This window comes from Lemur catta, chromosome 12, assembly GCF_020740605.2.
Source record: "Lemur catta isolate mLemCat1 chromosome 12, mLemCat1.pri, whole genome shotgun sequence".
NCBI lineage: Eukaryota > Metazoa > Chordata > Mammalia > Primates > Lemuridae > Lemur > Lemur catta.
In genome coordinates, this window is record NC_059139.1 from 26,332,369 (window position 1) to 26,345,858 (window position 13,490).

At 39.0% G+C, this 13,490-nt stretch overlaps 1 protein-coding gene across 3 annotated transcripts in view; it reads right to left on the minus strand.

Moving 5' to 3' along the window:
* PRKAA1 (protein kinase AMP-activated catalytic subunit alpha 1) overlaps positions 1–10,187 on the minus strand; it is a 31,513-nt gene extending 21,326 nt beyond the window's left edge. The window contains exons 1-2 of one of the 3 annotated variants that reach the window (XM_045566515.1): positions 9,881–9,961; positions 8,553–8,676 (exon numbers count right to left, since the gene is read on the minus strand). Coding sequence is in view for 2 of the 3 variants with exons in the window: in XM_045566513.1 (XP_045422469.1) it covers positions 9,881–10,007 (127 nt within the window). In the remaining variant the exon portion in view is untranslated. Of the gene's footprint in view, positions 1–8,552; positions 8,677–9,880 lie in introns of all 3 variants that reach the window. The other 2 variants (XM_045566513.1, XM_045566514.1) reach the window with 2 other exon arrangements.
* Positions 10,188–13,490: the final 3,303 nt, after the last annotated feature.

A 13,490-nucleotide genomic window follows, 5' to 3' on the forward strand; every position in this document is an offset into this window, starting at 1 on the left:
TCATAAACCCATGATTGTTTCCAAACAAAAATTGAGGATAGTAGGGAAAGGGGAGGTACCCAAACAGCAACTGTCAAGAGATTGTTTGAATTCATATGTACACACACACACACACATAAAGACATTAAAAACTAAATAAATAGGCAGAGTACATGATTAGTTTGTTTTTAAATGAAAAATTAGTATACTAAATCCTTTTTCATGACTAAGTAAAATGATAGAACATTTAGGGCAGTCAATGCCCTAGGAGATTATAGACAAACTAAGGCTCAGAGGGAAAAAAAAATGTCCTAGGAGGCATTTCATTTAGAGTGATACAGTTATATCAGTTATATAGTTATACACACTTATATATATATACACACACACACGCGCGCACACACACACACACATATATTTAAATCTGTAGTTCCCCTGAGAATTTAACTTAGAGTTAAATAGATGAAAAAATGTGCATAAATATGTTTATTAGAGAATATTATGTAAGAACCCCATAAGATTATCAGAAAAATTTTCAGTAGGCCAAAGGGGAGAGGGGTGATATATTCAAAATCCTAAAAGAAAAAAAAAAAATTGGTAAACAAGAATACTATACCCAGCAACCTTATCTCTCAAAAATGAGGCAGTGATAAAGATTCTATCAGACAAACAGAAGCTGAGAGAGTTTATCACCACTAGATCTGCCTTATAAGAAATGCTAAAGGGAGTTCTTTAAGCTGAAGGAAGAGAACACTAACTAGTATAATGAAAACATATGAGTGTACTGGTAAAAGTAAGTGCATTGTCAAATCTAAAACACTCAAATACTGTAATGGGAAAAAACCAACTATATCTCTAGTATAAAGGTTAAAAGGCAAAACTATTGTTTTTAAGAATACAAATTATTTTTTAAATGTAAATTATAACATCATAAACATAAAACAGGAGGAGGTGGAGTAAAAGTAGAGTCTGTATATGTGATCAAAGGTAAATTCTTGTCAGCTTAAATCACCAGATTTAAGATGTTTTATGCAAGCCTCAGGCTAACCACAAAGCAAAAGGCTATACTAGATACACAAAAGATAAAAAGATAAGATCCAAAGCATATCACTACACAAAGCTATCAAACCCCAAAGGAGGAAACTAATAAAGAAAGGAACAAAGGATCTACAAAACAACCAGAAAACAGTTAACAAAATGGCACTAGTAAGTCCTTACCTATCAATAACTACTTTGCATGTAAATACATTGAATTCTCCAATCAAAAGGCACAGAGTGGCTTAATGGATAAAAAACAAGACCCAATTCCATGCTGTCTACAAGAGACTCATTTTATCTTAAAGGACACTCAGACTGAAAATGAAGGGACTGAAAAAGGTATTCCATGCAAACAAAAACAGAGAGCAGGGGTAGCCATACTTATTTCAGACAAAATTGACGTCAGGTCAAACACTACAAAAAAAGACAAAGAAGGTCATTTTTTATATAGTGATAAAAGAGGTCAGTTCATCAATATGATATATAACAACTGTAAATATATATATACACCCAACATTAGGACACCTAAATATATAAAGCATAATGTTTATTAAGAGAGCTGAAGGAAGACATAGACTACAACACAATAATAATTAGGGATTTCAATACCCCACTTTCAACATTAGATAGACCATCCAGACAGAAAATCAATAAGGAAACACTGGACTTGAACTACACTTTAGACCAAATGGACCTAATGGACATATACAGAACATTCTACCCAAGAGCAACAGCATACACATTCTTCTCAAGTACACACAAAACATTCTCCAGGGTAGATCATATGATAGGCCACAAATCAAGTCTAACAGGCTTAAGAATATTGAAATCACACTGGCCGGGCGCGGTGGCTTATGCCTGTAATCCTAGCACTCTGGGAGGCCGGGGCGGGAGGATCACTCAAGGTCAGGAGTTCGAGACCAGCCTGAGCAAGAGCGAGACCCCATCTCTACTAAAAATAGAAAGAAATTATATAGAAAATTAAAAATATATATAGAAAAAATTAGCTGGGCATGGTGGCACATGGCTGTAGTCCCAGCTACTTGGGAGGCTGAGGCAGGAGGATCACTTGGGCCCAGGAGTTTGAGGTTGCTGTGAGGTAAGCTGACGCCACGGCACTCTAGCCAGGGCAACAGAGTAAGACTCTGTCTCAAAAAAAAAAAAAAAAAATTTCATTGCTATTCTTCACAGAATAGAAAAAAAATTCCTAAAATTCATAAGGAACTGAAAAAGACCTCAAACAGCCAAAGCAATCTTGACTAAAAAGAACAAAGCTGGAGGCCTCACACTGCCATGTTTCAAAATATATTATTACAAAGCTATAGTAATTAAAACAGCATGGTACTGACACATAAAGATATCCCAACCAATGGAATATGATGGAGAGCCCAAATAAACTCACAGATCTACAGTCAATTGATGTTTGACAAAGGTGCTAAAAACATACAATGTGGAAAGGACAGTCTCTTCAACAAATGGTGCTGGGAAAAGTGGATAGCCACATATAGAAAAATGAAATTGGACCCCTTCTCTCACCCCTTTTAAAAGAAAAAATTCAAAATGCATTAAAGACTTAAATGTAAGACCTGAAACTATAAAACTAACAGAAGAAAACATAGGGAGAAGCTCCATGACATAGGTCTGGGTAGTAATTTCTTGGATATGACTCCAAAAGCACAGGCAACAAGAGTAAAAATAGATGAATGGGAGGGTATCAAATTAGAAAGCTTCTGCACCACAAAGAAACAATTAATAGAATGAAGAGACAACTCACAGATTTAGAGAACATATTTGCCAATCATACATCAGATATAAGACTAATATCCAAAATATATAAGGAACTCAGATTACTGAATAACAAGAAAACAAATAACCCTATTAAAAAATGGGCAAAGGACTTAAAGATATTTCTCAACAGATATACAAATGGTCTACAGATAGATGAAAAAATGTTCAACATCTCTAATCATAAGAGAAATGCAAATTAAAACCACAATGAGATATCACCTCACACCTGTTAGATTAGCTATTATCAAAAAGAAGAAGGCCAGGCACGGTGGCTCATGCCTGTAATCCTAGCACTTTGGGAGGCTGAGGCAGGAGGACTGCTTGAGCCCAGAAGCTTGACATTACAGATAGCTATGATCATACCACTGCACTCCAGCCTGAGTGACAGAGTGAGACCCTGTCTCTTTAAAAAAAAAAAAAAAAGATGAAAGATAACAAGTGTTGGCGAGAATGTGGAGAAAAGGTAATCCTTATACACTGCTGGTGTATTATAAATTAATATAGCCATTTTTTTAAAAAAAGTATAGTGGTTTCTTAAAAAACTATTAATAAAAATAGAATTACCACTTGATCCAGCAATCCCATTACTGGATATATATACCCAAAGGAGCTGAAATCAGTATGTCAAAGAGATGTCTGCACTTCAATGTTCATTGCAGCATTATTCACAATAGCCAAGAAGTGTAAACAACCTAAGTGTCCATCAACGGATGAATGGATTCAAAAGATGTGGTATATATACACACAACAGAATACTATTCAGCCTTAAAAACAAACCAAACAAAAGAAACAGAAGTTCTGTCATTGGCAACAATATGGATGAACCTAGAGGATACTATGTTAAGTGAAATAAGCCAGACAGAGAGAGACAAATATATTATTATCTCATTTATATTTGGAATCTAAAAATGTTGAACTCATGGGAGTAGAGAGTAAAATGGTGGTTACCAATGGCTATCAGGAATCAACTATTACAGCTCCCTTTGCAATATTCTAATTTCAGGATTCTAATTTTCTATGGGCTAAAAAATCATAAAATGAAAATTATTAGAATAAGTTTTCTAAAATATGCTCTACAAAACACTAGGATTGAAGACTCTCCACAGAAAAAGATTTCATAATCAAACAACTCTGGGAGAGGATGTAGTGAGTCTGAAGACTCACTATGCTTAGTAACACAGTAAAGACTCTGTAAAGTCCTATAGTAAAGAAACCTCTTACTGCTTTAACTTGGTATTTCTCAATCTTAATTTGATACAAGTTTTTTCTTCTAAGATTTTGAAATAATGTCCCAACATTGATGACTCTAAAATATTTTCTCTTCCAGGGTAGGCAATATCCCCTCTACCTTACTCATTCTTCACCTCTCTTTCATCTCAACAAAATCTTGGTAATTTAAGGCCATCATACTATAATCTGTTACATTTTCTTTGCTTATAGGAACAGAAATATTTTCCTTGAACCCAATTACCAACACTACTTCAATATTAAAGTTTCCGCAGCATAATATTAATACTTTTAAAAATATACTATCTTGGATGGGTGCAGTGGCTCACACCTGTAATCCTCGCACTCCAGGAGGCCAAGGGGGGAGGATTATTTGAGGCCAGGAGTTTGAGACATGCCTGAGGAAAAGCAAGACCCTGTCTCTACAAAAAATAAAAAAATTAGCCAGCTGTGGTGGCATGCAGTCCCAGCTGCTCAGGAGGTTGAGGCAGGAAGATCACTTGAGCCCAGGAACTTGAGGTTTGCAGTGAGCTATGATGACACCACTGCACTGTAGCCCAGGCAACACCAGGCAACAGAGTAAGACCCTGTCTCAAAAACAAAACAAAACAAAACAAAATATATATATACATATATATAGCACTTATAGCTTAGAAAAGACCCACATTATCACATTAGAGCCTCATAATAAACCTATGATATAGGTATCATCTTCTTTTACAGATAAAGAAATTGAGGCTGTGAGAGATTCTGGAAATTACCAAAGTAAAGCTATTGTGATCAAGTTGGGACAGGTCTTCTGACTCTAAGTGTTTTGACCTATCCACTCTAGCCCACAATCCTTGTGCAGTAGAAAGGGAAAAACAGCTTAGCACAAGCTCAGAACCTCAACTGTTTTCTCAAAACTGGGCTAAAGATTTTCCAGTGAGTAAACTAAGCTGCAGCCAAACTAAATGCTGCTCCAGTCAATGAATGTAATAAATGGACTTTGTCAAGAATATGCATGACTAAGGGATCCCCCCTCCGCCCTGCTTTTCCAAAGCTCCAACTTTACACTTCAGACTGTCAGTTTTTCAACAGTGCTAAGGTATTGCTTTTAAATGAAATGGAAGACAGATATTTTGGCCATGGAAGATTTACGTGTCACAGCAAAGGTTACCAACATTCACAATGTCTTCCCTCACAAGAACAGCAGATTAATCAACTAAATATTAGCTAACAACCATGGTAATGTTCTCTAAAGGGAACTCTAACGGTAGAACACTGTAACAAATGTTCTTCTAATCAGATATATAATCTTGGAGTGAAACAAAATCATACTTTGAAAGAGAGGATTTTAATACGATAGAGATGCCACAAAGATAGAAATAGCTACTGAAGATATTCTAACCACCTAACAATTTCATTCCTACTTTAAAAGAATAAAAATTTCACTACCAGAAAAACTTCAGAAATAAAATTAAAAAACACAAATAATAAACAAATTTTTTTTAATTCACGATTAAAAGTGTTAGGGAAATAGCTTAATCCTGGAAACAGATGAGTTTTAAAAGCTATAGATAGAAATTTAAGAATGCTAATAAAATATTTCAGGCATACCAAAAAGCATAACAAATATCCATGCACTACCACCAGCTTAAGCAGTAAAACATTACAAATACAACTAAAGCCCTGTAAACTTCTCCCAGATTAATTTCTCCTTCATCTCTACCTAGAGGTAATCACTATCCTGAACTAGGTGTTTGTCTTTCCCACACGTTTATATATTTTTACTACACGTGTATGAATCCATAAACAATACAGTAACACTGTTTTATGATTTTTAAATTTTTAATTTTATATATATTGAATACATAATACCTGTATTACGCACACTATTCAACAGTACAAATGCATATACAGTGCAACATTTTCCTGCTACCTAGTTTCTCCTCCCACAGTAAGGAAAGTAACACAGTTTTGTGTCAATATTTAAAGAGATACACTGTACATACATAAGCAGTCACACTTGGGTACATGTTTGTCCCTGTCTTTTATACATAAATGGCAGACATATGTACTATACACAGTGTTTTACTTTTTCGTCTTAAAAATATACCTTGGAAATTGTTCTCTAAATTATATAAAGTTCCTCCCTCTTTTTCCTTCATGTTTGCAAGGTATTTCACTATGTAGATAAGCTATAATTTAACTATTATACTATTTAGAAAGGTTACTTCCAATCTTATGTATTTATAACAATATGGTGATGAGTAACACATTATTTGACACACATGAGTACATTTAGACTAAATTTCTAGAAGTTGAATTGCTGGGTTAATTTTTATAAATACTGACATACCCTATAGAGGTGATACCAATTTTTACTCCCACCAACAATGTATGAGTCATTTTGCAAATTTTTAAAATTCGTATAAATAACATTAAACTGTAAGTATTCTAAAATTTGCTTTTGAGGCTTAACCTTACATTCTTGAGATTCACTCATGCTGATATTAGGTAGCTCTAGTTCATATTTAGATTTTTTAAAATAATTCCTACTGTGATTCATTCACAAAGAGAACAGTCACCTATTTACCTGAATTACAGTTTTACATGGAAATTCACTAGCTCAATACATAGGTTATATGTACAAATAACTGATTTGCTGAAGACACATCCATCCCACTACAAAGACCGTCTTCTCTAGGAAAACTAACAAAAACTGCCTTTTAATTTACCGTAATAACATGACTTTGTTCATCCATGCTTTTAAAGAGGGGTGGGGGAAGCCTCACAGAGGCATGGAGACTAACATCTTGACAACCAAGCCATGTGCCATTGCTCACTCCTGTAATCCCAGCTACTCAAGAGGCTGAGGCATGAGAATGGCTTGAGTCTAGAAGTTCAAGGCTACAGTGAGCTACGATCATACCATTGCCCTCAAACCTGGGTGACAGAGTAAGACCCCATCTCTTTAAAAAAAAAAAAAAAAAAAAACGTTGACACCCAGAATGAAAAAGAAAAAAGATACCTTGGAAATAACAAAGATAATTCAAGCATAATCTCAAACTAATCCTAGTTTTCTGTTTAAACTTTCCCCTCAAAATGTTACCATTAAATAACTAAAGGATTTTTTTAGCCTGTAATAGGAAGCAATCACTATTAATTTATAGTCCTTGCCCCCTAAAAATTAAATTTCCTATAAGGATGGAATATCATCCTTGGAAATTTTTCTGAATATCAGTATCATAATCTTCCTTAATGTTTGCATCCAATTTCTATCCAATGTATATAACTAACTTTAAAAGCTCTATTCCAAATTGTACCAATTAAAATATATGACTATCCTATTATTTATAAGAATTCTTGTCAAATTAAGATTGTTAGTGTTAGTTACCAACATCACCACTATGGTGGCTATTTTTGCCTATTCACTGAACATCCATGTCCCCCTTTCTCTACCCTAACAATACCCACTTCTCTGTAGATGTCTATCCTGTCTCCTCATACTATCCAATTACTGCCCTATAGGCTGGGTGCAGTGCCTCACACCTGTAATCCCAACACTTTAGGAGGCCCAGGCAGGAAGATCACTTGAGGCCAGGAGTTCAAGACCAGCCTTGGTGACATAGCAAGACCTCTTTTCTACAAAAAATAAGAAAACTTAGCTGGGTGTGGCGGTGCACGCCTGTAGTCCCAGCTACTGGGGAGACTGAGGTAGGAGGATTCCTTGAGCTCAGATGTTCAGGACTGCAGTGAGCTATGACTGTTGCTAGTGCCTGTTTAGGAACATAAGCCTAAACCAATTGGCACATGACATCCCTACCCAGAGAGACTGGATGAGCCAATGAAACTCATGAGAGGTATGCTGGGCCTCCTGGCTTTGGAGAGAGAACCACAGATATGTTTTTGGCTAAGTTGAGTTAGATTTTTTTATTACTTGTGGCAAAAAGCATCCCAACTGTTTAACAACTTAAAAAATGAACTGGTTAAAGATTCTGAACACCAACATCAGCAAATGTGTTTATGAACAAATATAACCATATCCATAAAACCTATGATCCTCTAATATTGGCCTTTCTATATTTGGGGAGATTGTTGACTTTGCAGAGTATGGTACTTCAAGAGAAGCACAGGTGGGAGAAGAAGTGAAGGTTAAGCAACAGCTAAGTCACCGGAGAGATTCATGTCACAGCCATATAACAGATCAAATCCAGCAGATGAAAAATTTCTTCTTGCTTTCCTATCTGCTACTCCAAAAGCCACTCAGCAAATAGACCTGACTTCATTCAGGTCTATATTAGGGGAATAATGAATAGCATAATCAAAGCAGTAAGAACTCTGGGAAGGGATGGGGCATTAATGAGCATTTTTTACAAATACTTGTAAACTAAAAAGCAGTTTGTAATTGCTAACAAGAAATAACAAAGCCAAAAATAAAAAACTTTAAGGGCATAGAAACATTTTACTGGCCTAATATGGACCCGCCCTAGTAGCTGTTATTATCCTATTCTGGCATTTGTTTCTTACTTCCTTACATTGTTGGCCTTGCTGATTTTCACAAGAAGGTTTAGGCAGTTGCTTCCCTGTGGGCTATACAGCAATTTTCCAGTTCTATGACTCACAAAGGGCAAGAGAAGGAAGGGTTCTCCTCTTCCAACCCTAGATAAAATCAGAAAATGTTTATTTAGCTCTGGAACAGCAAGGCTCAGTTAATTCACTGTACAAACTTTCACAAACTTTCTTTCAAGTCAGATATTTACCAGGAACTTAGTATATGTAAGCCATAGTCTATTATTTATCCAAAGCCAATGCATGAATTATTTTTATCAGTTCTAAACTTCCTTCCTCTACATCCCTAATAACAAAGTCAAATGTTTTAAAGAAAAAAAATTTACGCCTCAGAAAATTTGCAATTAAACCTGTGCCAGAATTGGTGGACTGTACAGCAGGCTTATTATTTCCAGAATACTGTCTTGGAACACAGGATAAGAGATTCTACACTTTTTTTAAAAAAAAAAAGTTCAAATGATGTGCACTAAATCGTTTATTAAAATATAAATATCCTTTGAAAATAAATGGAAATGAATTGCATTAATAAACTAATAAATGCTATCTGGAGGTAACATCTGCACTGACTACCAGGGTTGGCATACAGAGACTGCAAAACTCTTGATAATTCAGAAACAGTAAAGGCACAGAGTCTCATTCAGAGCATACACTACGCATCACAAATGTAGAACCCGTTTAAATTCATCAACTGCTCGGAAGAAATCGGTGATCCTTTCCGACGAGATGGCCTTTTTTTTTTTTCCATTCTGTAGCTATCCCCAAAGCAACCTTACTTTTGGGAGAACACATCGCACGCTTGGGAAACACCGGGGGCAGGTTCAGTCGACAGCCTCCCAAAGAGGACGGAAATGCGGACAACGCCGAGAACCGCCAAGGAAGCGATGGGCTGGCCCTGAGCCAAGGGAGCACCACCGGGGCGGCCGGGAGGCCACCATCTCCGGGCCCCCGCCCAAGACCCCGGCGCCCCACCCAGCACCCCGAGCGCAGCGCTCGGCCGCCGACTCGCCCACCTGAGAAAGTTTGCACCTCGCATCCCCGCCCCTCACGCCGACCAAGCCCCTCCGGCCACTGCTTCGTCGCCATGGCGACCGGTCCGCACCCAAGTCCGAGCGGCCTCGGAGGGCCGCGCCGAAGTCCCGCGGCGGCCTCGGGCTCTGCTCCCCCAGGAGACAGGACGGGGCTGCCCAGCCCGGGGGACGAGGAACGCGGCGGGGAGGGGAGGATGAAGAGGTGCGAAACGCGGAAGTCGCCCGGCTCTCTAGCTGGCGCCCAGCCTTGCCCCGGGGGTTCTCACCCTTCACTTTGCCAAAGGTGCCGACCCCCAGCGTGTCCCCCAGGATGTAGTGACCGATCTTCACCCGCCCGTCGTGTTTCTGCTTCTCGGCTGTCGCCATCTTTCTCCAGGAACTGAGTCTGCGCATGGCGCCGCGGGAGGGGGCGGAGGGGGCGGGCTAGGCCGCGCTGGGGGCGGGCGGGGAGGGGTGGGGACGCGGGAAGGCGGCGGCGGCGGAGGGGAGCCGCCCTGCGCCGCCCGCCCAGTCCCCGCGGCCGCCGTCGGGCTCAGACACCCCCTGGCGGGGCGGGCGAGGGTCTCCGGGAGAGGCGCGGGCGCTCCGTCCTCGCCCCGCGGCCTCCGGCCCCCGCCCACCTGCGCGCGGGAGGGGCTTCCTGGGTCCCCGAGAAGGGCAGCAGCCCCCGGCTCTCTTCTCCCTTGGAGCTTCTGCCCGAAGTGTCCCCCCCCATTGGCACTCCCGGGCCGGAGCAGCCCCCTCTCCTGTGATTCCAAGGGAGGAGGTGGGCACTGGGGAAGCCCGCTCGGGCAATGCGGATATGTGGCTTGTTGCTAGTGTAGCGCGAATTGAAACATGGCAGGGGACGCCGCCTTGCCACTGTTTCCAACCTTGATTCCCATCTTTCCTTCTCGGATGGAATCTGTTATAGATGCCGCATGGAGTATTCACTTGCATCTTTGATGGAGTTTCTCGCCCTCCTCCCACCTGACCCCCTCCAAACGCTCTTTTTTTTTTTTTTGCTTTGAGCCAATAAGTTGCTATTGGGCACCGTGGCGGTTCTAGAGGCATCGTCGCCCTTTTCTCCTGGATGCTATCCTGAAATTTCCTCCCCAAAGCAAGCTCTGTTGCAAGGAGCAGCCTGGGAATGTGTGAATGGATTTGTATTCGGGGAGAGGGACCTCTTTGATGTATAGGAATTAATATTTTAGATTATCAATACACTTTCACTGGATTGAAAACAAGGCTTACAGTTGCATCAACCAATTCAACAGACAAATTTATTGTACGTGTAATGAGTAAGACTTAGTCTATTACCTGTATAAATGGAACCATACCATACCACAGAGGAAAGTAAAAAAAAAGTATGCTTATTTGGAATAGAATGTTTGCGTTTGTTACTCAAATCAACTCCTCTAACAGTAGGCAAAACCATGTGTTCTATCAAAAAATATATTAATAAGTTTATAGTCACTCAATTTTGCAGTGTCATAGCCTTTGGGCCAGTGTCAATGGGCAAAAATTTGTACCGTTCATGAAAATATAAAAAAGTAAAAGACTTAAAATTCCGCTTTTCTTCCCAATGAAAATCAGTCTTTTGATTTTCTCCTTTCTATTTATGAAATCAAAAGCATTAAGTATTATTTTGTTCCAAGGGAGGTATTGCAGGGAAAGCAAAATTCTGCCTTTGAGTTTAGAATTGTACACCACATAAGCAGAGAACAGTCCCAACTAGCCTTGAATCATCAAATTCCTCCTGTATTATGGACTACGTATTTTTTAAAGAACAAATAGTTAAATCTTTGATTACTGACATATTTGGGGGGCAGGCAGGGGCTACTGTTGTAACTTTTGCTGTCTGACTTCTTCACCTGTACCTGTTTGTCTTGTGTATTTCTGCAGCTCAGTCTTTTTGGATCTCTACAGAGCAAAAATAGCTCTCTGGATTCTCTTAAGGAAAGAAAAAAACTTTAACTCCCTGCTATCCCCCCACCTCCAATATAGCATCCTAGGTTACTTTAAATTGGTATCATGTCTAGAATTTAGCCCAGGAAGGTTCTGTTATTTTTTTTTTAACCTAAAAGAAAAAGATCATAAGTTACCTCAGCTTGGTGCAGTGCCAGTTAAGCCACTGAGCATCTTGCAAGGGAGTAAACTGAAGCTAAATTTTGCCAATCCATTTGCCAGTCTTTTCATGAAACTGTGAAGACTCAAGAAAGTAATATAACTTTTTTTTTGAAGAAACATCAGTTTGTTTCTGCTTTGTGATATGGTAGATTATAATTATATTTAATAAATGGTCATTAAATGACATATTCCCTTAAAAGCATTGTTGGGGAAATAAAACCTAGAATTATAGATCAAAAAATTGGATGGGAACTTAGAAGTCATCCATTTTCCCATAGTCTCTGTTTAAGCAGCTTTAACTGCTTGGTTTTTCTGTTTTTGTTTTCTTTCCTTATGCTGAGTTAAAAACTGAATCCAATTCACTGTTTTTAAAACGGTACATAATAAGCCTCTTGTATTCCTTCGTTTTTTCTCTTTCCTTCATTCCTTTTCTAAATTTTTTGTCACATTTTCTTCCACCCTCTCTTCCTTTCATTTTCCCATTAACCTGTCCCCAAACCGTCACTTCTTTCTTCAAACGTTTGTTAACTGTCTGACACTACGGCAAATTTGATTTTTCAAAAAAAATGTAAAGTCATGGTTCTTACCCTGAAAAGGCTCATGGTCTAGTCTATATTTCAGCACCACCACTCCCCAACCAGGATGGATAATATTCACATGCTCAGCATTCTTCCAGGGTGGAAGCAAAGATAAGGTAGACTGTGGCTTACACCCAGTTTCCTGACCTATCATTTGTAATGCTACCCCTATCTCAGCAAAATATATTGGAATGTAAGTGTACAGGAGTGACATTATAGAAGTACCTGACTCCATTCTACTTTAAGGGGGGGGAGAGTAAATTGTTTGCAAACTTCGGTACTTCAGCTTTTATCAGTACAAATAAGTTACAATACATCCCAGTGCTGATGAAGTCATAACAAGATGACTCAACACTGTGATGGAGAACCTCCAGTCTCATGGAGGAGCCATGTAGTTAGTTGTCAGCTACTTCCTCTCTAGCCCGTTAGACATTCTAAGAGAGCTTTGCCTCCTCAGTCTTCTTAAGGCCATCATGGCATTGCTAGACTCTACACTGTCAGGTGGATATTACATTTCCTCAATGTCTATCTCTAAATATGGTGTCTAGAACTAAAAATTCTGAGTATTTCACTGCTATTAACGCAACCTAATATTTCCTTAGCTTAGTTGTAGTTACATTGTAACATATATATGTGTGTGTATTTTGTTTTTTTTTAAGAGAGAGTCTCTCTCTGTCACCCAGACTGGAGTGTGGTGACACTCATACCACACTGCAGCCTCAAACTCCTGGACTCAAGTGATCCTCCTGCCTCAGCCTCCTGAAAAGCTGGGACTATAGGCATGAGCTACTATGCCCAGCTATAACTAATATTTTATATTTATTAAACAAAAACTATGTATTGGATAGTGTGCTAAATCCTGGGGACTTAAAAACTGAAGGAACACAGTATCTCCCTTCAAGTGGCAAACAAAGCAATGTGGTAAGTGCCACAATAAAAATACATATATGATTCTAAAGGGCATCATGAGAACAGAGTATAACCTTTATCTGTGGAGGTCTACCAAGGTTTTATCTTATCTTGAATATGTTTAGGGAACAGTATTAAGAGATGACGTTTTCTACTCAAAGAAAAGAGTGGCATGGGGGATGGAGGGAACTTGGGAAGACATTTCAGGTAGGGGGAAGAGCATATGTAAAGTCACAGAGGGAGGTAAGACTTAGGCTTTTTAGAGAAGAGCTAGTTATTA